The sequence below is a fragment of the Tinamus guttatus genome, unplaced genomic scaffold (assembly GCF_059628265.1).
Source record: "Tinamus guttatus ecotype Peru unplaced genomic scaffold, ASM5962826v1 Tinamus_guttatus_pri_ptg000002l, whole genome shotgun sequence".
Classification (NCBI taxonomy): domain Eukaryota; kingdom Metazoa; phylum Chordata; class Aves; order Tinamiformes; family Tinamidae; genus Tinamus; species Tinamus guttatus.
Genome location: NW_028288536.1, coordinates 422005 through 448272, shown reverse-complemented (window position 1 = coordinate 448272; position 26268 = coordinate 422005). Strand labels below are relative to the sequence as shown.

Here is a 26268-nt window from a genome sequence, read left to right as displayed (position 1 = left end):
TTCCTGAGGTGCTCTCCAAAATTGTGGCACTGCACGGTGGCGAATTTCTCTGCCGATGTCACGTGCGTTTTTTAAGTTTTATTTTCTTATTTTATTTTTTGATAAGACCACAGGGTTTTTAAAGATTCCTGGAGATGCAATCTCCGGAGGGGAATGCGTGGAAAGCGAGGAGGAAATCCGCCCCGAGGCTCGGTTGCGTGACGGGCCTCCTGCCTGCAGCACTGCAGCTTGCTGCAGAAACTCGAGGAGAGCGGAGGGGCTGTCCCCAGGAGAGCGCGAGTCGCAGCGCGCCCAGACGGGGCTGTGTCTCGGTGGCACTTGGTGCCACGGATAACGGCCTCGAGTGGTGATTGGCTCCAGCTGCATAAAATCCCTGGGAAGGGCCGAGCAGCCGCCCCTCTCCTCCACGAGAAGAGGAGGCACTCGTGTTCCCTCACGGGACTGACAGCCTCTGCCCTCAAACGGTCTTTAGTTTTTCCAGGCCCTTGTGGTTGCGGAGCCCTGTCCGAGTGCGGCTGCGCAGGGAGCAGCGAGGGGGCCGCCCTCCGCCAGCCCCTCGGCGGCTCTGCCTGCTCCCTGCCGCGCACGTGCCGGCCGGGAACGTCCCTCTCCGGCGGGTTCCGCGTGGGATGCGCCTTGCCCAGCTGAGGGCGTCTGCAGCGCTGGGGGCCCTGTCCTGCCTCGTGGCCTCATCTTCCTCCTAGGCCTGGTGGAGAGCAGCGTGCCATTCGGACGCGGTGGGCCACCTTTCCAAAAAAACGGTCATTTGAGTGCCCCGTGATGCAAGTAAGATGCTGAAACAATGTTTTGAATCGAGAAATGATGGCTTTCATTTTAGAAAAACGTTGAAGTGGTGCTTTTTGGCACATCCAAGGCTGAAGGCTGGAAGAGTCACCAAAGCAGACCTGGAACTTGAGCAAAAGAATTTTATCTTGGATGAGCCCCCATTTTTAATGATTCATGTAATACAGAGTCCTCTAAACTGGTTAATGCTTTTGATGGCTCATGCCACCATAAAGTCTTTGGGCCTCGGTGCCAGGAAGTCATCGATCCACATTAAGTGAAATCCTTCAAAATCTGGCAAGAATTATGTACCCATCTCTAGTTTTGTAAGCTGGCATTCAAGCTGGATTGAACCATAGATCGCCACACTCTCCTGGGTGCTGGACAAATGTTCAAGCACAGCTAAAACAGCATGTTAGCCCTGTTGGTTCAGTGAGACCCTTAGCGTTGCAGCAGCTCACAGAGTGGGTGCCTTGATACGGCTGCAAGGGAAACTGAAAGAGCCTTCACTGCTTGCAGCCTGCTGGGTTGTGCAGGCCTCTTATTTTCCTTCAATCCTTTGGTTTGTTTGTTAGTTTTTTTCAGAAAGAGACCCTGTTTAAGCTTTGTCGTTCTGCCCGTTGCTGGAGTGGATAAGCAGGAGCAGCCCTTGGGACGTCCTGGCCCTGGGAGTGTAAAGCTACTGTGTGCGCAGGCTGAGCGCGGGAAAGAATTCCGTGCACGGAGAGTCGGGATGGAAGAGCAGGTTAACCAAGATAGAATATGAAATAGCAGATTAATCACGTTACGTGTACGGAGCCTAGCGGCGAGCAAGGTCCAGACTATTGAGGTTAGCAAAATTCCTGTTACAGTCTTTCGTGGGAAGATGGAGTTCACCAAGTTCAGCGTGGATATTCCTAGTGCAAACAGTTTCATTTATCTATGTATTTATTTATTTAACATTTGGACAAAAAAAAAAAAAAAGTTTGGGCAACGGCAATGGCAGCAGCAGCTGAGGAGGCACCGGCTTCGCTCTTGGCTCACTGAGTTGTTCTGGTGATCCTGCTTTCTTCCCACACGCTGGGAGCTCTGATTTACAGCATTATTTCACTGTTTTGTTCAGTGTTTCAGAAATGCCCAGTGCTTTCCTTTAGAGAAGCATCACGAACTGATTTAGGCATAGTTCATCCCCGGCTGCATTTGGGGAATTCTTTTATCCTCATTCGCGAGCAAGCCTTGCATCCCAGCGTTGGTCTGTGTGAAATAATTGTTTTCTTTGTAGCGGACAGGGGTTATTTTAACTGTCCCTGTGCCTGCCAGGACACCCTGCTGACACGAAGCCAATATTAACATTGTGGGGGCACACGTCCACTGGGTTTCCTCCGTGCTCCTCGTCCCCGTGGGTGCCCGGGGCGCTCGGCACCCTGCCCTCCGCACAGCTCTTGTCCGAACGTCCAGCACGGCGTTGGGCGGCGGCATTGCAGGCTCGGGTGCTTGCCGAGGGCTTTGTGCGCAGCGCTGCTCGGTGCAGCCCTGCTTGCCTGTCTGCCCGGAGCCCAGCGCCGGAATGAGCGCCAGGGCCACGGGAAATCCTTCCCCTCCGCTCCTGTGCGGCCGCTTCCCTGTTATGCTCCCAGCGCCGGTTCCTGCTTCTTCCTGCTCTTACTCTTCCGCCGCTGCCATCGTGCCCGACGGCCGAGGATGAGGAGGAAGGTGGGTCAAGGCGGCCCTTGGGCCATGGTGGGTCCTTGTGCACTGGGTCAGGTCGCTGCGTGGCTTTGAACTAGAAAGTGTGAAATTTTAAAAATTGGAGGAAAAAGGAAAGGAAAAAAAATGCTGACGAGTGAAATTCTACACCTCCAACATAAATTCAATTTTTTTTTCTTGTTCTCTGGATTAGAGAAGCCTGTTGTTTAAGGCATTGGAAGCACAGATTTTTAAACAAATCCTGCCCTGCTTCCTTACTAGATGAAGTCCAGTACATCCTTTATTTGCTTTTTCAACTGCTGAAGAGTTGGGAAGATAAATGTCTGTTTTAGAACATCATAGTAAACAACAGATCTTGCTGGCACAAACCATGCTGAGCATGGTGCTGGTATAAACCAAACTTTCTTAAACCTGTTTGAGTGAGAGAGAAGCAGGTGTTGCACATGCTGTATTAAAAGTGTATGTTTTTTGTTTTGTTCCCAAGGATGAAGAAGAAGAAATCAAACTGGAGATTAACATGCTAAAGAAGTATTCTCATCACAGAAATATTGCAACCTATTATGGTGCTTTCATTAAGAAGAGTCCTCCAGGACATGATGACCAACTGTGGGTAAGCAGAGAGTTCTCAAGCATGCCTTTCCCTTTGGGATATCATTTGAGGATGACACAAATACCATGCTATGGAAAGGCAAATTGTTGGAATTTGGTACTTGTCTAAACAGAGAAGTGAATTGCATAGGTGCATCATGTATCCTGGAGACAAAGGCTGAGCCGAGGTTTGCTATTAGCAATTGATTTGCTCTTTAAGATTTTTTTGCTCGTTTCCCAAATGGATAGTTAACATGTTTCATGGGAGCAAGGCAGATGAGCTGAGCAGTAAGAATGTGGCTGTAAAAATAAAGCTGAACTTGAAAATTTTCATCATGACAGTTCTCATCCCATCTATACCCCCTGGAGGATTGAAGTTTGGGTTTGAAATGGCAGCTTACAGGCACCAGTGAATGTTCTTGTCTGCCATAAATACATGGGGTTTGTAAATAAGATGTGTTGCAATGGTGTGAGCAGTTTGATTTCTTCAGCATTGGGTATGTTCTGTGTTCCCATTGCTACTAATGCACCTAGCTGAGCAAATCCAAATTCTCAGCGTTAAATTACAGTGATTAAATCAGTTCTTGAAAGCGTGGCAACTAATGTGAGACATGCTTCGTATATGTCTGACACACGCTGGAGACATTTGGTTGGGATCCACTTGCCAGGCAGGGAATGTAAAATAGATGCTGTCGTGGGCTTCGGGAGGGCTTTGCAAAGCACTGCTGCACCCGGCTTGATCTGCTGCTCCAGGCAGCTGTGAACCCTGTGCTCTTACCTGCTTTGCAGCTTGTTATGGAGTTTTGTGGAGCAGGCTCTATCACCGACCTCGTGAAGAACACGAAGGGGAACACTCTGAAGGAAGACTGGATAGCCTATATCTCCAGAGAGATTCTCCGGGTAAGGAAAACCGACCAATTGCCAATTGTGCTTGGAAATAGCAGCAATCTTACAGAGATGTAACCTGGTTTGAGGTTCCACAAGAAATTGTTTCAGGCCAATTCCTTTAGCCACACCATGGTTTGAAGAGTGTCTGAGAGTAAGTGTAGACTGCTCCATCTCATTTAACTCTCTAGCTGCTAGCGAGGACAGGAGCGGCAAATACTTGGGGTTGTGCGAGCTGTACCCTACAGCAACAGCAGCCTTGCAGAAAGCAGCAATTCTGTGTCGTGAGAAGCCAGTGCCGGAGCCACTGTCACAACCTTTAGAGGCTGAGAAGCAGCGTCCGTGCGTCCGCGAGGCGCTTGTGTTTAGAGCGCCAAGGCTGCAGGGGGATCGTAACGGAGCAGGGCGCAGGATGGTTTCTTTCACACGTGCTGGGCAGGTGCTTTTCTCTGCTGCCAGTGCAGCGTGTGGAGAATGGGGACTGCTGGCTCCGGCCTAGGGTTAGTGCTTCTGTGCCGTGAGGTGCTCGCGTGCACGATACCCCTGCAGCCTGCCTGAAGCAAGCACACATACCTTACATGGCTGGGCACTGCAGGCCGCTCCATACCGCGCTGGGAAAGCTTCTCAGGAGGAGGGATGCCACTTAGAGGTGGTTTTTTTGAAAAACTGAAGATCTAGCTAATTACTCTTCATATTTAATTTCCAGCTGGTACAGTTAAAGTGCTTTCTGAATTGGCATTTGTTGGCTGTGCTGAGTAAATCTGGGGTGGTTTTCCTTGTGCTTCTTGGTAAATTGCCTCCTACCCGTACCATTACGCAGTGTGTCCATTCCATTGCCTCATCATAAGTGAAGTTCTAAAGGCTTCGTGTTAAAGGAAACCACCAGTGGCTCTGCACATAAATCAGTGCTTCTGTTGTCTGCGTTGCACATTTGTTCAATCTCGTGATTTTTGAGATTACGAGGGAGGGAGATGCACGGCTGTGGGCTCCTGCCCCGCTCCAGACGTCAGCAGGGAGTTCTGCTGCCGCTGGTGTTTGAGCTGGCGTTGGGGCTGGCACACTCTGAATTGCTGTGTGCAACAGGCAGCGAAGTTGCAGTCATGAATACCCACTGTGGCTGTATCTCAAACGCAGTGCGTGGCGCGCTTTAGTGTTAGCAAAGGTAGCTGTTGCAGGGCTGCCCTCGTGCTCGGTTTGGGAACAGCCGTGCCTCTTTGGATGCACTGCATGCCCTGCTGCCCTTGTCCTAAGTTCCCCTTGAGTCAGGAGGTAAAGTCATGCAGGCTGAGAAGAGGATAAAAATCAGCTGCCGTGGAACAGAGTTGTTGGAAAGCAACTTTCTCCTGCTTGTTGGACTTAAAAAAAAAAAAACAAAAAACAAAAACAGCTTTAATTATTTGCTAGCAGGAACAGGAATATCTGGAGGGGGGAAAAAAAGAAAAAAGGAGTGCTGAATTCACGCTGGTATGAGGCATTGCAAAACGTGATTTGACACTGAGTTTGTGTCGGGGATGGACGAGGAGAGGTTGTGTAACGGAGGGGAAGGTGGATGAGCTGCAGTGCCGGAGATCTCCGCGGGCGGAGGCCCGGCTGGGAGCGAGTCCCGGCCTGCTGGGGAGCGCCAGTGTGGGCGCTGCACGGAACCGAGCGCTTGACCCCCTGCCTCTTCCTGACTCTTCCCAAGCCCAAATGGACCATTTTTTTTCCAGTTAGATGAGATTGTTCTCTGGAGAGAACATATGAGCATATGACTATCTTCCTGGCAGGAGTGGCGGAGCATAAGGCCTTAGGAAGTATCCTGTGCGAAGCTGTGGAAAAGCCTTCGCTCCGGAAAAAATATCCGACCACACTTAGTGTTAACATCCAGTGCATGGTACTGAGGACGTTGAGCGTTCGTGTTGCTGGCTCGTGACATGTGCAGGGAGGAGCTGCACGCTCGATTATTTGTCACGCTCATTGACTATTTTTAAAAAAAGAAAATAGCCCAATGGTTATGCAGACAAACTGGCAAACGACCGTTTAATGGAGAACACGTGTTAGCAAATATCTCTCTGCAGCAACCACTGCTCCGTTAACCTTTTGCAGCTGTAAAGGTTCCGTGTCTTTACTTTCCCCAAAGCACTAAAGGCCTGGGAGGGCAACGTGGACGGGCAGATGATCCCGCCGGAGACGGCGCTTTCCCAAGCAGGGCTGAGCGGGGAGCGCCACCCGCGCGGCTGCCGGGAGGGCTGCCTGCTGTCCTGCCCTGCCGTCGGAGGGGGAAAGGCAACGTACAAGGGCCCGTCCCTCCCTCTGCGCGGCTGACGCGCCGGGGCAGGCGTCCAGGTGCTGCCTCAACAGAAAGCACCGTGTGCGGGTGGTTGTGTTGCCTTTGGAAACTCTACCGCGCTCCTGCTCTTTTGTCTGGGCAGGGTCTCTGCCGAGGAGCCTCCGTATTGGCGGCGCCTGCGGAAGGGCAGCTTTGGAAAGGAGCTTTTGCTTTGCCCTCACTATGCCCTTGCCCTGGAACAGGGATGCTGGCCCCTCGCCCGTCCCTTCTCAGGGGTATCGGTGCCGTGTGGATGCTGTGCCCGCACGTGGGCCGAGGTTTCCAGCTTCGGGGCCGGGACGCGCTGCGTGGCGCCAAGCGAGGAGGCACTAACCCCCTGTCACCCCTCCCCTCCTGTCCATGGTGCAGGGCTTGGCGCATCTTCACGCCCATCACGTGATTCACAGGGACATCAAGGGGCAGAACGTGCTGCTGACGGAGAACGCAGAGGTGAAGCTCGGTAAGTAGGCGAGCGCCTCCGCTCCGCGGAGCCTCCTCCACTCCTCCCACGCTGGCTTGGCCCGGCAGGAGCACGGCGTGCCCGCAGGCACAGGAGCTGTGCTTATATACAGCCCCTGCGCCCTCCTCTGCTCGCAGGCGCTGGCACCCAGGCTGTCGCTCTGCCTGAGCAGCGTTTGCTGCTACCATGCCAGGTCCAGCGAGCAGGTCGCTCTGCGCCTCCCTCTGAGCCTCGTGTGAGCTGGCTTCATGCCGATTCTGGTTGTTTTGGAGTCTGGAAGTGATGGGGATCACTCTTGTATTTAGCTTGTATTTAGCTAGCTAAAACAGCCCCATGCTGTTCAGGCTCTGGGCACGCATATGTGATCGGGGCAGCCCTCAGTGAAGATCAAAACACAATTCCTGCCCAGGAATGCCTGCTGGGAACGCCTCTCCTCCCTGTCCTGTCCCTGTCCCTCCCAAGAGGAGACACTCTTTTTCTTTAATGTGTCTCATCTGGTTGCTGCCTGCCTTAGCCTCCTGCACGTGCATCGCGCCGCATCCGCCACCTTCCTGCTGGTCGAGCAGAGGTCCGCGCGCAGCCCTCCCACCCTGCCCGCAGCCCGCGGGCTTGCGCGACCCCTCCGTGCTGCGCGAGGCCGGGCGAGACGTCCCGGCTGCCGACGCTCTCGGGGAGCTTCCTCCTCGAGCGGAGCTGGCGCCGCTGCCCTTGCGACCAGCGTCGTGCAGGGAGCCGCGGAGGAGGAAGCCGTGGCCTGTGGAGGGGGCTCCTTGGCTGCAGCCCAGGTGCCCAGAGAGGACCTCCTGAGTGCCCCCATCTTCTGTTGCCAGTCCCGTGGCTGCTCTGTGCACTAGAGCCATTCTCGGAGCCACAGGTGGTTTTGCGTGCCTGGTTTTAGAGCGGGAAGTGCAGGCAGTCCAAAGGGAGACTCGCTCACGAGTGCGGTGCCCCTGCAGCACGAGCAGGACCTTTGGGAGGTGGTGTCCCTCTGTATGCATTAATTTTCTTGGCTCCGGCATTCCTGTAGGCTCCAGGACAGTAGTTTTGCAGCTGCGCTGCCCCTTGGGGCAAAGGGGAGGCTGTAGGGGCAGCCACGGGGAGGTGCAGAGGAGGTGGCCCCATGCTCCTGTGCTCCTTGACTCCGGTGGCCTGAGCATATTGCACGTGAAAGCCAGGGACTCGCCTGCCTTGGTGTTAATCATCGTGTTTCTCTTCAGCGTGCTGTTCCCACAAGGAACATCGACATGGCTTTGTTTCCAAATCATCTGAAAGAAGTAACTGCTGCATATGTTTTTCCCCTCTTGTTTTATTTTAATCTTTTTTCCCACCCGCAGTGGATTTTGGTGTGAGCGCTCAGCTGGACAGGACAGTTGGCCGGAGAAACACTTTCATTGGAACTCCATATTGGATGGCTCCCGAAGTTATTGCCTGTGATGAGAATCCAGATGCTACGTATGATTACAGAGTAAGAGTCGTGTTTGCAGAGTAAAACAAATTACACTTACAGTATGAAGGCCTGAGGATGGTGGCAGGTTTTCAGAGTTCTCATCCCTTGTAAGAATTAATTCATTTTGTACAGATAGATACATTCTTGTGCAGGAGGACAGGCTAAGGGTCAGTGCCAGATTTTGACCTTTCACACTACTTGAGTTGTCATGGCCTCTGGGCATAAGGAGGAGCAGTTCAGTGTGCTGTTAAGCACTCAGAAAAGATGCCCCAAAGAAAAAAAGAGTTTTGTTTGGAAATGCTGATGTTCTGAATTTGTATGAAGTTTGTACTTTAAATTGTGTTTGAGTATGTCCTAGTTATTGCACTAATTCAGAACAATACATTTTAGGTGTTGCCTTAAATAGAACTGCTGTCTGGTGAGTTAGTGAAGCACAGAAGGAACTGTTCATGCTGTGCCTGTTCCTGATGTTGAGACACTGTGTAAATGTTGATAAATAGTTTGCTACAAACCAAAGACCTAATTATGGCAAAATCATAATTGGCTTGATAGTATTTGCAGTACCCCGAGAATAATGCACATATATACACATATATATGTTTAAGGCTATATTTCTCTAATAAGAGCATTCTGAAACCTGCCAAGTGCTTATTAACTTGCGTGTATGAAAGCGCAAAGGAGGAAAAAATGTAAAAACGTGCTTTATAAAATCCTCAGTTCAAGTAATGCAACTAGTCCAACTTTTACCCAGGCAAGGCAGTGAGGATATCAGAAAACCTCTGATTAAGCCGTTACCATGAGCGCAGTGTGCACTCGTGGTAATAGTGATGTTTGCCATGAGTATGTTTGTGTAGGTCTAAATTGCCAGGTGATTGGAATTGGTGTTTTTCCACTTTTGGCTAAGACTGAGCCTGTTTCTCTAGATTTAATGGTGTTTTACATGCTGATGCTCGTTTTAAACCTTTGCAAGGTGGAGTTATTAAGGATTGGAGACTTAGAAAAAAGAACTTCATTATATTTGTTAATGCAGTAGAAAAATTCTTTCTGTTTTTTGTTTCTGGGGAACCTATAGGGATTTGAAGTAGTTGTCCTTTTCTGCATCCTTTAGCAAACTCATGCTTCAAAGCTTCTTAAGACCATGAGGCCATGCAGTTTATCTTACACAAATGGACTGGACCCAGAGAAATTGTTGCCCTGCTGCATCTGAAAATGCAGATGGCAAGCCAGTAGAAATGCTTCCCTGCTCCTAGGGCAGAAAGCTGGCTACTCAGTAGCGTTCACTTTTTAATCGTTATCCTCGTTAGCCTGGCAGAGAGGAACGCTGCTTCTCTCAAGAGCAGTTACCTTTTCTCCTCCGACTGGCCGTGCTCCTCCGAGCAGCCTCCTGCCAGCACTTCCCCCGAGGCTGTGGGAGCCTCTGGGTTTTGCTCCTCGCTTGCCTGGCTGTCCTTGGGCAGCGAGTGCAGCTGGCTGACAGGCAGGGGCTGGCTCTAGAGGCAGAGCCTTGAGGGGCTTCCACAGAAGCGTTCTTGTTTTGCAGTATCTCAAGCAAAGCTGAGGTGGTGGGGAGGGAGCATTTGCTTTGGCTACAAGTGTCATGCAAAACAGAGTCTTCTTACAAGTTTAGCAGTGATGGTTATTTCCCTATAAAAACCTGTTATTTGATTTTTGGGGAATAGAAAATATTGGCAGTGTAGTCCACAAATTTGTGTTCCTCTATATTTACTGGTCTAGGCCCTGAAAAAGGCATGGTATACTTCTGTGTGTGTGTGCATACGCATTTGTCTGTATACATATGACATGTGAGGCATCGTTTTCTGTTAATGTTAGAAGAAAAAGTAGCTTACACAGTGTAAATAGCCATGGCATTTGGTTTCAGTCTCACCCGCAGGGCCCCTGTAAATACTCCTTTACTGCCCAAGTCGGGTAGGTACTTACTAACATATGGTCTCTGTCTCTCTTTGTGCAGAGTGACCTTTGGTCGTGCGGCATCACGGCCATTGAGATGGCAGAAGGAGCTCCCCGTAAGTGACACGTCTGCTTTCCCAGCGGGCTCATCAAGGCCGAAACATATACTTAAGAGATGCTGGTTGTAATCTAAGCCTAGCTTTGAGGTTTCTGGAAGTGCCCTCTTGTTATTTCTGTTCTCTTTGGGTTTGCCTGCGCTATAAATATAAAATCCCATAAATAGCAATGCTTTTGATAGAGATAAGATAGCATTTAAGCATTACTATGCAGTAATTTAATTTTGCTGGGCTGAATTTAGAAGCTAATAGAGCTGTAAACATCCTTCCTATAAATATGCTGTGGTTTGGACTTGCGTCCCAGTTTGTCTATGGCCTGCCTGAGACGTTTACACCTCAACTGGGGAGGGGGGCAGCAGGGTATCTGGGAAATAGACCTTCATGAAAAATGCTCCTGTAGCGCTCTTTGCTGTGCTGATTTTCCAGGACTCTGTGTAATGGTCACGTTACCACTCCTTTTGTTTCAACTCATCATGGCGGGGGTGTTGCCTTTCCTCAGGAATGATGTGACTTAAACTGGAAATCCATCTTCAGCGCAGAGTATTGAGCTTAGTGGCTCCTAGTTGACAATATTCACAATGTTTTTGAGAGAAACCTGAAAAGCAAAAACATGGAACTGCATATCTTTTTCTTCCCCTCACATGCTTGTTCCTTCTGAATAATGAAGCTTAGGGATGATATTTTTGAGGAGGAAACGAGGACTTATAAAGAAGATAAACAGAAATGATCCTTTTTCTTAATGTTAGTGAAAATCCTTCATTAGTACACAGGCAAATGTAATTCCCCCATCCCCTGAACAGCCTGAGCTACCTCAGAGTGGGTTAGTTAATGCATTTTCTTGCACGTGAGCAAAATAATCCCCTCAACTGAAAAGCCCATCTGGAAAACACTCTTTGAAATTGTCAAATTCAGAATGAAATATTGACTTCTTCCTGGCTAGAAAATGGGCGTTTCATTGTAGCCTCTGGCTGCTTTTGCTAGTTTGTTTTTAAGTGCAAAAGTTTTAAAATGAAGCACAATGTTTGAATTCATTTTTAGAAGGTTGGATGGTTTGATTTTTTATTTTCACATTTTTTCCCCTCTCCTTCCTAATTTCACATTTGCCCAAACACCCAGATGAGAGCTGCTCCCTGGGCGCCTCACCTAGCACTATATTAACAGTATTTGAGCTACCACTTGGCCTCCTTTCGGTCTTACTTTCCCTGATCAGAACATTGTTCTGCTGGGCTGGCTCCCAATTAAAAGCTGCCTCACAGGGGTTTGCAGGCCTGGAATGGGACAGTCGCATTTTTTCCTTTGCAAATGGAAGCAGAGGTTCTGGCTTGGCCTCTCCTAGTGTCCAAATCACGGGAGCAGCGTCCAGGAAGCAAGCAGAGATTCACTGCACATGCTAAATTGCTCTCACCTTTTCATGCAGACCCTTTTTAATGCAGAGCCTTCACTGCTGTAAACCCAGCAGGTCTTGGAATAAAGAAAAGCTCCCCGAGTTTGGAGAGTGGAAGTGAGGAGGTGTCCTGCTCCATAGGAGGGCAGGTGGAGTGAATGAATTTGTATGAGATGGTGGCTGTGTCATTTTTCCCACCTGCCATGATCTTTTCTGGGCATCATCTTAACCAAAACATAAGCTGGATGACTTGCAGGAGGAGGAGGGCTGTGCACAAACGTTCCCACCATGGCTGATTCCGTAGCCTAACCTGTGCTGTGACTTCTTTCTCATCTGGGGCCTCACTTCCCACACGGAGCTGTGGAATTGCTGTCATTTCATTTAATCAGTTACATTCCTAGCTGTATGTGCTCTGTAAGGGGTTGGGTTTGCCAGAGATGCTTGTGGCAGCTGAGTCTTGAGAAGACAGAGCGCAACGAAGCCAATGTCTGTTTGTTTCTGTTTGGTTTTGTCTTCTCTCCTTCAGCACTTTGTGACATGCATCCCATGAGAGCGCTCTTTCTGATACCCAGAAATCCTCCCCCGCGGTTAAAATCCAAGAAATGGTATGTAATACTTGCTGCTTTCTAACCCTTTTTGTATCACGATGCTTTCTTGCATTGCACAGCGTGCTGCTTCGGTGCTGCTGCCGCACAGCTGCAAAGTGGTTGAAGTTGGCTAAAATCAATCTGTTGTTATCTTCCGTGCCATTGAATCGAGGCATAAAATAAAAAGTGCGCATTGATTATTTTAGTTCTCTTTACCCCAGAGAAATTTTATCTTTGAATCCTGGGAATATAAAAAAACAAGATTTTTTTCCTTGGCAGAACAGCATTAAGGCGACAAATAGTACCATATTTTTAAAAAATAAACTCCTGCAGCATTCTTAGTATGCAGATTTTTTTCGTCAGATGTAGCATAATAAAGAAACAGAACAGTACTGTAGTGTTCTAGTTGTTAAGTTGAAAGGAGCTATTAAAACTAATGAAGGCTTTTACTATAATTATTGTAAATGATTGAAATTGAGTGTGCACTTCTTGCCAGCTGAGAAGAATCCATTAGTATCTGAGGGTTTCCTCTCCGTTACTGGTTACGACTGGCGGGTATGAAACAGAACTATTTCCTAGAAAGAGGTTTCACATGGATTGATTGTGATCGCAGGATGCTGTGAACCTGTCAAAATAATGAAGTGAAGTGACTGCTTATTCAGTATCAACATAATAGAAGTTGTGGCTTGCTGATGGGCTTGGTGCTTGCCTGGATTGGCCTATTTATGCATGGGTATCTATCGGGGCATCATTTTCCTTCTCTCATACTTGCTTTCTGCATATATTAAGGGACAGAGTTGCATGTATAGTATTTGCATGTGCCTTTCTTGCATCTTTTTTCTTGGAAGCATAACATTCGGTATGGGGAGCAACAGGAATAACAGAAAATGGCAAGGCTACCTTGAATTCAACTTTTTAGGTTTCAGTAAGAAAATGAAGCAGCAGGTGAAAACCACTTTGTTTTTTCCTCCACACTTCCCCATTCAGTGGTGGTGGTGCCACCCAAGCATGGCAACAACTGGAGGGCACCAGAAAGGGAATGTGGCCAAAGCCAAGGCCGCTGCTTCAGCCATGTTCACTGAGGGAAGGCTTTGTGAGGAAATAGGCCTAGGGAAGCAAAATGTGGTTCTGAGGATTTGCAGTGCTGGTGTGCTGCTCATTGAATGGTTTTCCTCTGGGCAGTCTGCACTAAGGGCTCAGACAGCGCGAGGGTAGCGAGGAGCCACCTCGGATGCGCTGTGAGCGCTGCTGCGCGCGGCCCGGCCCGGCCCAGCCCGGCCTGCTGGTGCCGGGCAGCGTGTGGCCCCAGGGCCTGCGTGAGGCACAGGCCCCAGGGAGTGCCTGCGCGGGGTCCTGCGAGGACCCGTGTGTGGCATCCCAGGTCAAAATGGAAACTACCGTCAGTCGACGCCAGGCGCTCTCGCTGCGGCTGGGCGACGCGGCGTGGCCTGCGCTGCCTCGAGGCTGCCGGGCATCCCCGCGGCTTTCGCACTGCCCTTCCCACGGGAGAGCTGCTCTCTCCTGGCCGGGGCAGGCGGAGACGTGCCCGAGCTGCCTGCCCGTGCTCCGAGCATGCGGGATGCGAGCCGGCAGCAGCGGAGCGGGAGCGGAGCCGGCCTCATTCGCTGGCCCACTCTTCCCAGCAGTGCTCGGAGCGCTTCTGGGGCACGCTGCTCTTGGAGGAAGGGAGTTAAGCTTTGAACAAACGTTGGAGCTGTGATTTTGTTTTGCTTTCCCCTGCCCACTTTCTCAGGTCGAAAAAGTTCTTCAGCTTTATAGAAGGTTGTCTAGTGAAGAATTATATGCAGCGACCTTCTACGGAGCAGCTTCTGAAGCACCCGTTCATACGTGACCAACCAAATGAAAGGCAAGTCCGAATCCAGCTCAAGGACCATATAGACAGGACCAGAAAGAAGAGAGGAGAGAAAGGTACGCAGCTTCTGAAAGCCTTTTGGCTTACTAAAAATCCACGTACTTCTGTCCTGCTCTGTGTTCCACATCACCTCCCCGCAAAAACAAACTAACAGAGTGCTCAAACCCTTAAAGTTTCTTTTTTAATTCATATTTTGACTATCAGCAGGCTTCTATGTTTTGTTCTTTCTGCACAGGATATCTGAATTGCAAGTATCTTATTTTCAGATCAGATTACTCTTTTCTAGGCCACTACCTCTTCCAGGCAACCATTAAGCCGTGTTTAGGAGGATATTGGCATATCCCTCCTTTCTTTTTCTTGCCTTGTGGTAGGTTCTTTCCTGGAATGATGCCATCAATTAGGCTCACACACAGAAATGACCCGTCACAAGAGCTATGGAGCGAATGTCTTGGGCAGCCTGGACTCTCTATTCAAGTGGCCTGGAGGTTTTCCAAGCAGCCCCTTGTTGTAGACTGAAAATGTGGCGTCATTCAGGGATCTTGCTGAAAGTCTGCTGGTCTGCATTGCATTGCATTATGTATCTGGGAAAGTGTGCCGGGATACACAGGATAAGCGCTAGGGTCTGAAGGGAATCTGGGAAGTGATTGATGAAGGTGCCAGTGCAAGTTCTGTGTCCTGAAATGTGGAGATAAGCACTGCTCAGGCCGCTGTTTCTCTCCTGCTAGATGAGACGGAGTATGAATACAGTGGAAGTGAGGAAGAGGAGGAGGAAGTGCCTGAACAAGAAGGAGAGCCGAGGTAATAACTGCTGGTTGGAGTGCCCTGGGCAGTCCACATCAGCAAATCTAAAAATCTGTGCTTGTAAATCAGGAGCATCCTCAATTTCTGTATCTACCAAAGTGTGGCATTACCCGCACAAAGCCTACCACCCAGAGGGTCTCCGTGCCTATTCTGTGGCTGCTAAAGGTTTTAAAGCTTCCCCTCTCATGGCTTAGTGCCCAGAGAGTCCTGGATGAAGGAAAATTTACGGAGAAAATGTGACTGGACAGTGGGTTCTGGTCGGGACCCCAGAATGTCCGAGTTGGTCCTTACTTTGCTTGACTTCCTTTCATACCTTCCACTGAAAGCCCCTATTTGATATGCATCCAGTGTCTTCATTCTGAAAGAAACGAAATTTAAAGAAACAGTGAATTTTATTAATGTACCTCCTGCTTTGTGGGGTGGGGAAAGCGTACTTAATGGCCTGCAAGGCTTTGTTGTAAAGGAAGCTTTAATTTCCTCTTGTTGCAGTTCCATTGTCAATGTGCCTGGAGAATCAACCCTCCGACGCGATTTCCTGCGGCTGCAGCAGGAAAACAAGGAGCGGTCGGAGGCGCTTCGGAGGCAGCAGCTGCTGCAGGAGCAGCAGCTCCGCGAGCAGGAGGAGTACAAGAGGCAGCTGCTGGCGGAGCGGCAGAAGCGCATCGAGCAGCAGAAGGAGCAGAGGAGACGGCTAGAAGAGGTAGAAGCAAAAAGGCTGCAGCTCAGGAGGCAGCAGCCCCTGTTCCACTCATTTGGGTTGTGTTTTGTTTTTCCCCTATTCCCACACTCATGTGAAAAGAGTTCCCTGTAGTCCAAGCACATCTCGGGGAAGAAAACAACACGTACGACTCCCTTGGCAAACGTAAAGCAAAGCACTTAAATCTGTGTCTGGCTACTTAAATATGAGCAGTCTCCTACAGCACTGAGTATCCAGCAGCTTCTGCGGAGTCAGTGGCAGCCAAGGCCTGCTTGTTTGAAGGCACAGGGGGAGGCCGTGTCTTGGTCCCTCTTCAAAAGAAGAGGCAACAAGTCTAGACTTTTGGGTAGCTGTACAGAAGGGGAGACATTAATTATTCCCACATGATTTTTTTAAAGTGGGCAGTGCCCCAAGATGACTTTTTTTGGGCCCATTATGTGCCTAGAATTTCACTTTAAAGCTTTCACAAACATCTGCGTTTGGCACTCGATCATGGTAGGTGAAAGCCTATTTTTTGATGTATTACTCTTTCATCCATAGTAGCCCGATGAATAACCTTCCCCCTAGATTTATAGATAAGAAATGCAATTACGATTTGTACATCTGTGAAAAAATATAGTTATGTAAGATTTATAAAAGTGCACGATACTTCTGTGATATGGTAAATGTGCAGTTTGCATACACCACCTGAAGGATTTTTTTTTAAAAAAAGTGAACGTACATGCACAATATCGCTTTGCCCTAGTTTCCGTATGATCTTGTACGTGTTTAGGTAAATATACATGGAAAATTCAGTGCAAGTTTCAAGGGTAGAAAGATTTCAAAACAGTTTTGCAGGCCAGAACTGGATGCTAGAGCTAAAGTGAAACCGATCATCAAGCTCTACAGGAAGCACAGGGTCAAATTCCAGTTGTCCTTAAATAACCTCTGTTGTTGGAGTTGCTGTTTCAACTGTTTGCTTGGCAATAGTGGAAAAAATACGCCCATCCTGGTTTTCCAAACGTTTAGCAAGGACCCGATGAGGACCAAATGTTGATTTGCATCCCAACGTGAAACCTCACATGACGTGTTTGCGTAACAGCTAGTGCAAACAGCTCCGGATGGCCTTTTGCTCCATATTCTGGTCCTTTTGCTCCATATTCTGGTCCTTTTCAGTACCCAAGCACATTTAGTGCTGCTGGAAGAACCGGTAGCGACAGCTCCACCACACATGGAGCAGGAGATGGGACAAGGGGGAGGCTGCAAACTCCATCGCGCTTGGGTTTCTTCCCCACCCTTGTGCGGCTGCCAAGACAAACATCGTTGCTCCTCCAGCTGCTCTGCCTGTTTTTAGGCTCTGGCGCGGCAGCAGTTTGGGGGGACGGAAGGAAGGTGACAACACGAGGCGAGGCAAAGTTAACACGGGACAAGAGGAAAGCAATTTTTTTTTAGTGTTATGAAAGGCAAGCACAAGTCGTCCTTTAGCCTCTAAAATTTTGCTTGATGTAGGAGTCAATGAGTTTTACTGAATGCCTGTGTGATCGCTAAGGTTCCTCAGAGGGATTTTTTTTTGGCATGGAAGGGGATTAAATTATCTATCATCTAGTTTGTTTATCTTCAGTGATCAATGAATCACTTAAAATTCTGGAATTTCTATCTAAAACAAAGGAGATACTGCTGTTAATAATGGAAATAAAAAATGCATCTCTTTGCCGAGGGTTGAAAATCAGCTTTTTGGAATGTGGCAGAAATCATAACCTAATGAGCAATTAAAAAGTGAGCACAGTTACCTGCAAGTTTAATCCATCCTGCTGCCTCTGTAAATACAAATCGAAACAACAGCTTTAGCGACCACAAGGCAGTGCCTGCTGTTGCTTCATGATTTAGTGACTAAAGCTACACAGCAAAGCTGTAAGGTTTGAAAGAGAAAACCCTTTGTCTCTTCTTGAACCTATAACCCCTGCCTGGTTCCCACAGAGATGGTGATATGGCTGATGAGCTATCAGGTTTCCCTTCTGCAAGTCTGGGGGAATGTTCTTCTTAAAGGAGATTATATTTAAAAAAAAAAAAAAAAAGAAAGAAAAAACACAGTGCCTCACCTCAAGCACTTAATCACATTTAGTCCATTGGATCTTCCATTGGAAAAATGTACGATCCCGAGTGATTCTCCCCGAACACCTGCCATGGCAAACTCCCTTGGAGGGGGGAAGGGTGAGAGACTGCGTTCAGATAACATCAGAGTTGGGACACAGCTGCAGGCCACAACACTGAAACATTGTCACCTTGTCCTTGACTCACCCCCTGCGCTGATGAAGGCAGCAAACACGGAAAACTGGGTGACAGGGGCGAGATTAGCATCAGCCTCTGCGTCTCTGGCCTCCCATCTGTCTGGTGAGACTTTCACCAGGTGTGGCTCTCTCCTGATACCCGGTTTTGTGGAGTTAAGTGTGTAGTTTGATAAATGTGTTTGACATGCTTTGAGAAGAATTCTTTGCATTAGATAATCTCCCTGCACAACTTGCTTATCCCCCCTTCCTCCCTCCTCACTTCTGCCCCTTCCTAAATTAAAATCGAGGGCTTGTTCTTACAATGCTGGCACAGAGCCCAGACAGTTTTGACTGAGACTGCTACAGGAACGGTGTTTAGGACAGCTGCCAAAAACTGTAATTCTCAGCAGTATTAGAGAAGAGATTGCTGTTTTTTTTCTTCTTTTTTAAACACATGTAGGTGACTATCACAGGCTGTTGTTGCAGGGACCTTATAATTTTTGTGTTACTTAAGAGACAGAAATCATACGTGGTCAAAGTGCAGAAAATCATCTGAAACCCTCTGGAGGGGGGTTGTTCCCGCTTCCCCTCCTTTCTTTTTTGAATGAGAGTAAAGGTTAACTGCATAAGTATCAGCTGTATGACTTTAAGTGCTCCAGATGGTTAAAACAAGAAATCAGAGCTGTTGTACGCTGTTCTAATGTGTTTCTGTTCAGCAAAAGGCAGATGCTGGTGCTCAGTGTGACAGGTATAGAAAGGCAAAGGGGCATTTGCATTTGCAAAAATCAGTGTGGTTTGGCAAATTCCAAATTAGCTGTGGGTGCATCCCAATCTGTGTGGCCCTCCTTGATTCTGGGTAATTGGCTTCAATGCTGTCCCTCTTCCTGGTTAGAGGAGCCTAAGGTGGATGTTTCTGAAGTGGTAGGGATAGACATCCCTCGGCAAGGAGTGGGGCCCAGCAGAAACGGCTCTGTGGGCCACAAGTAATTGAGGTGCTGAAGACCCAACCACTTCGGTGCCCGTGTCTGAAGGCAGGAGGAGCTGCTTGGCACCAGCTGTGCTCTAGACGGTGCGCCTGCTCTGGCTGCAGAGCATCTGCCTTCTTAGTGTCATCCCCAAGGAGTGGTTGGCACTCACAGCTGCTTCAGAATATGGAACAAAACCTGCTAAGTGGAGATGATGGGATGACTCGCATCAAAAGAGCATTCCTGATCTGAGCTGAGGTGCTAATGCAGATGTGCCCACAGGTGCTACTTGCCAGGACTTTGCTTCTTTTAGACAGGGTGATTACTTGTGCCTGTTTCATTTGCATTGCCTGCAGGATTAGGTAAGAAGTACTGAGGAAGAAGTTCTACTTCTGTCTTCTCTCTAGTATGGACAAATGAAAAAAAACCCTCTTTGTATCAGTCTTTCTAGTCCACCTCCTAAAACAATAGCAGGGGCTGCCTAATTCTTCATGGAAGAATCCTGGCTATACCTGTGCATCAGCCTTCTTCTGAATATAGGACGAAGTAATAGTCTTTTATGAATATGAAATTAGAAAGTCTGAATTCATCTGTTGCAATTTACTGTGTGAACTAGGTCCGTCCTCGGGCTGTCTGTGTACACCAAGTGCGTGTGTAGTTGCATTGCCCCCTCCTGGTAAACGGTGCTTCACTGCGTGGCCTTCCGTTGGGAGATGTCAAAGTGCCATCACGAGATCATCATTAAGGCAACTCGAAGTCAGATAAGGAACCAGAACACTTATGTTCTTTTTTTTTTAATGTAATAATGTTTTGTGAAATACAGAAATTTGCATAATTTGAAGAAGGTGCCTTGTGTTTCACCCACCGGCCCAGGAGGCTGAGCTGGTTTCTGGCGGGCAGGTAGGAGTGGTGCAGAGAGAGCCCCTCTCTCCGTGTGCGTTGGTGTGTGCATGGGAGCACAGTTGTGCTTTGGATATTGTACTTAAATGCTCACTGGTGGCAGAGAAGCTTTCTCCTCCTCCTCTTTTCATGATAGGTATTAGTAAAGACCTATTGTAGGTGCTGGGCTAGCAGTCTTGTTCAGTGTTTGCTTAAAAATCTCTTCTTTTAAAGTGGAATGGGATTTTATTATTTCATGAAGTCATGGGGGATCAGCCCTCGTAGTCGATTAGAAACTTCTTTTTATCTCAGAAAGTTATTTGTAATTACTGCTTAAAAATTCTCCATTGACTCAAATGGCGATGATTTTGTTTCTTCAGATGACCCAAAGACCCAAAGATCTTCCTTGAAATGAGACTGACGCCATCCCAAGATTTGCAATATATCCACTTAACAATGTCAACAAAATTTGTTAGACAGACAGGCTTCATATGTTTAGGAAGTGTTTGTTTTGCTAAGTGTGCATATAAAGCAGTCAGCAGCGTGTTCTCTTGCATCCTCAGGGCAGCAGAATTATTGTACTTCATATCTTAGTTTTCTTAAATAAAGAGCCTGTCAGACTTGATTAGCCAAGAGGCACCTGAATATATTGACTTAAATATAGAAGTTGTTTGACACAGATGTGCATATTCAGAAATAAAAGTGCCTGCTTAATCCTTTTAAAGTGCTTAAAAAATAAAAAAGGGAAGCAGCGAAACCTATGAAATCCACTGTGTTCCACAGCTGCCTTGGAGCACTTTTACTATTTTTATATCTCCATGTGTTGAAGAGCAGTTTTTTAAATGAGAGAGAAAAACCTAGTAAATGTATTTGGTTAGGAGAGGAGATGCAAGAGCATGAAGACTTTGTTTCCAAGAACAGACAGAAAACACGGTGGGAGAAAAGACCTTGTGGCATAGAAAGCTGGCAATGAACCCAGGATGATTCTACAGAGAAGGAAGAGCAATGTTATATTTGCAAAGTGGGTCTACTTAAAAAGTAGTCTTCAAGAAAGGTGCATTTTTTCACAAAAGTGCAATTAGTTAGGAGACCAGAGAAGCATCCCCTTCTTATTAAGTATTACCAATTCTTATCATGTGTTACCCACATTTCTTTCAGTGCTTGTACCCCAATTTGGAGTAGGATTTCAGGAGACAGAGAAAGCTATTGAACTTTTAGTTGCTTCACAGGGTAATGTACTGAGCAAAGAAAGCTCATCGCATGAGGAAACAGTGTGTCTTAGCATTGGCAAATTACTGGCAGCACCAAAAAATGAGAATTTTGAGAATTTCATTCACCTAAATGTGAAAAAGAAAACCAATATAGTTCTTTATTGTGCTCTTTTTTATATATCGGATATAAATTGACAGTGCTTTTTTGTCTACGTTTCTTTTATGATTTTCAGCATATTACAGAAGTCTATAGTGAAAGTAGATGCTGTAGAGAAATTCCCAGCTGATGGTAGGACAGGAGGCAGCTGCATCTCTTGACACTTAGGGAGCTGTGGGAGGCTGCCCGGGATTTTGGTGTAGCTGGAGTAACTGGAAGCTTCTGCAGAAGTGCAGGAAGCGTCGGTCACAGCTGTATGGGCACCTAAAACGTCTGCTTTTGATTTCAAAAATACTTTCCAGAGCTCTTTTCCAGGTTCTTTTCAGGCTCAGGACCCCAACACCAGTTAACATTTGGATCATGCATGGCAGCTTATCTGTGTAACCATAGAAGCTTAGCTCAGCTCTTCTTGTTCTAAATGCAGGTGCTTTTGATGTTCTGGGAGGGGCAGAGGTGCTCTTGGTCAGCCTTCCTTCTCTGCTAGGCAAGGCTTGGGGCAGGACAGTAAATCCAGCTGTATTGTTGTCCCAACACCACCAAATTCTTAGCAGACCATGGACTCTGTTAAGAGTGAAGGTACTTACCAAGTACTCAGATGGTTGCCATTTGAGTGTTAGCTGATTCTGTGGGGCTAATCATTTCCCTTTGGCAACGTTTGTGACTTCAGTGTGTTGAAGACAAGAAGATAGTCAGTTTGCTTAGTTCCCAAGTTCAATAGTTCTTAAAAGACTGAGATTTCAGCTTGAACCACCTTGTGGTTTTGATGAGCTGCATGCAAGTTTCCACACCTCAGGTGCCAAAAAGGTGGTACCTGAAAAAGTTGGGTTTGGCGAGGGGCGCGATTCATTGTTGGTTTGTTTGTTTGATGAAGAAATCCAAGAGAAAAAGTGTTGCTGCTTTCAGGGATACCCGTGTGGGGGCTACAATTTGTCTCCCCATGGAACACTTGCATACAGAGCTTTGTGGCTCAGTAGCAGAGCTCGCCAGTCCTGGTAAATCCTTCTCTTCCCAGGAGAAAGCAACCCCACCTCTTTCTTTGATAACCACAACAGAAGTAAAACTTTGTGGTTTCTTCTCCCCTTCTGCAGCAACAAAGAAGAGAACGGGAAGCTCGAAGGCAACAAGAGCGTGAGCAAAGGCGGAGAGAACAGGAAGAGAAAAGACGTCTGGAAGAAATGGAGAGGAGGCGTAAGGAAGAGGAAGAGAGAAGAAGAGCAGAGGAGGAAAAGAGGAGGGTAGAAAGGGAGCAGGTGAGTCCATTATAAAGATATGTGTGCACTAGGTTTGTTTCTTCTAAATTCTGATTTTATTTAAAAAATATTAAGAATGAAAAAGCCTAGAAACAATCTCATGCTGACCCTTTCATCTTTATCTGCGACAGCAAATGCACTAACGTAGACCATAGGGCTTTCTGGAAAATTCTGGCAGCCTCAACCGTCCCTTGAAAAAGAGCTCTTGTTATAATACTTACTCTAAATTCAGCTCGCACCCCTGGGCTTAGCTAAAACTCAACAGAATTGGTGAAATAATCACTGTGCTAAAAACTGATGCTGTGCTTGTCCTGCTGGATGTGCTGCAGTTCTTGTGGGAAATGCCCCCATTCGGGCAGCCTCTGAGAGAAAGGACGCGCTCTTGCGGGTCAGGTTCTGGCACCCCACATTCATCAGAGGCTTATTCATAAACTTTGAATATTTGGAATTTGAAACGGAACCTTTGAGCTGCAGAGAGTTTTCCTTCCTTGAGTTTATACCCCTCTCTCTAACTCTGCCTATCTAAATCTATAATAATGTGTGCCAACTAAGGCAGCTGGAATATGTTAAGTTGCATCAGTGTGCCCTTAAAACGTTGAACGTGCAGGTGAGGACCTTTGGAAACTGTGAAATTCAGCTGCCATATTTGTGCATGAAATCTGCATGTTTTAAAATTCTTTGCAAACTTTAATCAGGGTAATAATTATTGTGCATGTATTGCAAAATTCTGATCCCAAATGAAGGGCCAATTTTTTTTCTCCTAGAGGCTGATTGTAAATTTACCATTAACTTTAGGAATACTGGTTTGGGCCTGGTGTATTTATTTTTTCCTATGTAAAAGACGTAATATTTGAGACCATCATGTTACTAGGGAATTTTTATTGTGTGTGTCTCAAAGATTTTTGGAGTCAAAAGAAGAGATTAACCGTTGGGAAAAGATATATGGAAAATTTACAATTACAGCACAGCAATAGCTTTTGGGCAGACACCGGGTATTCCCCCAGCTGCTGTTTAATCTCTTGAAATGCTAATTACGCACTGTGCCACTAATGACAACTGCTTAATTGATGCGGCCGAACTGAGCCACCGTGAATTCTTTATCCTTTTTGTAAAAGAAAGGAGCGATATGTCCCCTCTCCAAAACTCCTTCCGCTCAAACCGTGGATCAGGCTGCGCAACATGACGACGTAGCGCACAGCACCAGTCTGCCCCGAGGTTTCCTATAGCTGCCATCACTGTGCCATTGGTCTCTCTATGCCCACACTGTGAACGTGAGCGTGCGTGTGCCTGTGTGTGTGCGCATGCACGTGTTACAACACATTGCCATTAATTGCATGGTAGGATGTGACCAGCTTGGGTACGGTGCCTCAGGGCTCCAGTTGTTCCAGGGGGGCAGGTGAAGCAGCAGGCAGACGTCCCGGCCTGCTGAGGACGCAGCGGAGGAGACAGCGAGGTGGCCAGGGCGAGCGAGTTTGGTCCCACATCTGTTTCCTGGTGGATGTCTGTTTGTGCCATACCCATCGCATCACTCAGCCGGGCTGGCAGCGCGTGCTCAGGAGAAGCTTTTTGGCGAGGGCGCAGGGGAGACGGCAGGGCAGGGCCGAGCTGCACTGGCAGAGCCCCCCGGGGAGCTTGCACCAGGTCTGCCTTCACTAAGCCTGGCTCTAGCTGTTGCTAACAGTTCATCGCACCAGTGCAACAAACTAATGTTTAATACGACTTGCATGTGACTTTGTGTTGGCTGTGTTGAGTCAGACTTGCTGTGTTTTAACTTCTCCAAAACCTTCAAGTGCATTTTGCTGCTTCTTGAAATCACTCCCAAAATACACGAGCCCACGCCGGCTGCATTTGCAGGAGTCCCAATTTTGGGCCTGGTGGGCCAAAACACCCGCTGTTGAGGTGACAGGACTTCCTAAATTGTTCTTTAGGCACGAATCAATCCTGAAGTGCATTTCTCGTTAAAACTGAACTGGGGAAGTAGCGTGTGGTGTTCCACCCAGGGGGTTCTGATGCATTCCTTTTGAATAAATTTATTGCTGGGTAATTTCTATGTGACAGGAGTATATCAGGCGACAGCTAGAAGAGGAGCAGCGGCACTTGGAAATTCTACAGCAGCAGCTGCTCCAGGAGCAGGCCATGTTACTGGTAAAGCACTGTATCTGTTTTGTTCAGTAGCTATAGGATCCATTTATCCGGGCAGCCCTGGGCTCCCCGTAGTCGGGCACAGCTGCACAGCAGTATGAACAAGGGAGCGTGATTAAAAGGCCATTCAAGCCAGCGTCGTGGGCTGACAGGCACATACGAGAAGCGTTCTGCGGTCACGCTGCTTTCGGAGCAGTAAGAGGAGGCTTTATGTTAAAGTGGAACAGCTCTGGTTTGGTGGTCGAGTTTCTGAACAGACCTTGGCATTCAGTGCAGAACTAGAGTGCTTGTGTGGCAGATCAAAAGCACACACGATATGTAAATCCACCCCGGGGTACAATGGCCTAGTGTTGCTCTAAGTCACTGCTTTACGAACTTTTACACTGGTTTTAGTATAAATAACTTGTTCCTCATGTAATAAAAATCAGTTAGGACGTAACTCTCCAACCATGTCAAGCTAAGCAGCACCCTCTCCACTTTCCCAACACGAGACACATGCCATTTTGGTCCAACTTAGCTCTCGGTTACACTTTAACAGCCAAATAAGCCAACAACCAAACAGACAGCAGCAGCGAGCAGCACGGTGTGTTTTTGGTGGGATGGCTGGGGGCACGGCCGCCGCGCGGCGGGGACACCCCCTGAGTGGCTGCCGTGCTCTCTCAAAGGAATACAGGTGGCGGGAGATGGAGGAGCACCGGCAGGCGGAGCGGCTCCAGCGGCAGCTGCAGCAGGAGCAAGCCTACCTGCTCTCGCTGCAGCACGACCACCGGCGGCAGCAGCAGCAGCAGCAGCAGCAGCAGCAGCAACAGCAGCAGCAGCAGCAGGAAAGGAATAAGCAAAGCTATCACACACCTGAGCCAAAACCCCACTACGAGCCTGCTGAAAGAGCACGAGAGGTACGTTGTGCGCCCGGAGAGGCGGTCTGCTCCTTACACTCCTGGCTGTAGGTGTCTCTAAGAGGACGGCTCTGTTACAGCCCCATCAGGGGCCAAGGTGTCACTGATAGCAGGCAGGATTCCTGTCGATGTCACTCGTGGGTTGCTGAACCTGAGAGGTACCCCAAACACTTGTGCAAGTGCAGGATTTGTAGGTTTAAAGGGCAGAAAGAAATTCCGCAACCCTGCGGGCTGAGAGGAGCTAATTTTGGAAGCCTTTTGAGCCTGAACGCCTTTTGCTGGGAAGCAATGGTGCAGTCGGTGATTCTGGCAAGTCCTGAGGATTGGAAACTGTGAGGTGATTGGAAAGCACCTGCAAACCTGCAAAAGGTGTTTGCGCACGGCACCTGTTTACAGATGTAACCCGTGTCCTTGGAACTGGTCTTCTTATGAACACAAACATGAATTCCATTCACTTCATTTCTGGGATGTTAAAGGTTCCTTTCTGAGAGCACTCTTACCTACTCTTAGAAAACAGAAAACTCCCTGAGACCTCCACGGGCTGAGGGCTCTCGTCAGAGCGCTGTTTGTCTCAGTGAGTGCTCTGTGGGTACCACTGCTCAGCAGTTGATCATCACCTCTGTGATGCACAGCTCTGCTCTTTCTGTGGCCTCCTTCTCCAGTTGCCCTTGGGCAAGAGGGGAGCACCGTGTTACCCACAAACCACTCAACTGGCAGTACTGGCCAAAGCTCTTAATGACTTGCATTGCCAGCATGTGGGAACTAGATAAATACATTTTGGAAAAAGAAAAAAACTCCATGGGTTGTTGAGCATGATAAAAGAGTTTTCAATCCACCTTTATCCAATAATTGTTTATAGCTTTTGAAGTATTACTGTTTTGACATGGTAAACACAAACACATTTTCTTATAGATACTATTGTCCTCGTTCTCGTATTTTTGCGGTCTCATCCATTCCTCTTGGGTGAAATGTCTGGTACTTCTCTCTCTCCTGGACAAA

The 26268-nt window shown here is 47.9% G+C and overlaps 1 protein-coding gene across 4 annotated transcripts in view; it reads left to right on the top strand.

Moving 5' to 3' along the window:
• MAP4K4 (mitogen-activated protein kinase kinase kinase kinase 4) overlaps window positions 1–26268 on the top strand; it is a 602555-nt gene that overhangs the window by 543701 nt on the left and 32586 nt on the right. For 3 of the 4 annotated variants that reach the window (XM_088539979.1, XM_088539912.1, XM_088539830.1), the window contains exons 5-16: window positions 2954–3079; window positions 3847–3957; window positions 6620–6710; window positions 8045–8175; window positions 10127–10181; window positions 12092–12170; window positions 13906–14081; window positions 14751–14823; window positions 15316–15526; window positions 22070–22231; window positions 24290–24376; window positions 25039–25269. In XM_088539979.1, coding sequence (XP_088396105.1) covers window positions 2954–3079; window positions 3847–3957; window positions 6620–6710; window positions 8045–8175; window positions 10127–10181; window positions 12092–12170; window positions 13906–14081; window positions 14751–14823; window positions 15316–15526; window positions 22070–22231; window positions 24290–24376; window positions 25039–25269 — 1533 coding nt within the window. The remainder of the gene's footprint in view (window positions 1–2953; window positions 3080–3846; window positions 3958–6619; window positions 6711–8044; window positions 8176–10126; window positions 10182–12091; window positions 12171–13905; window positions 14082–14750; window positions 14824–15315; window positions 15527–22069; window positions 22232–24289; window positions 24377–25038; window positions 25270–26268) is intronic. The other variant, XM_088540040.1, reaches the window with a different exon arrangement.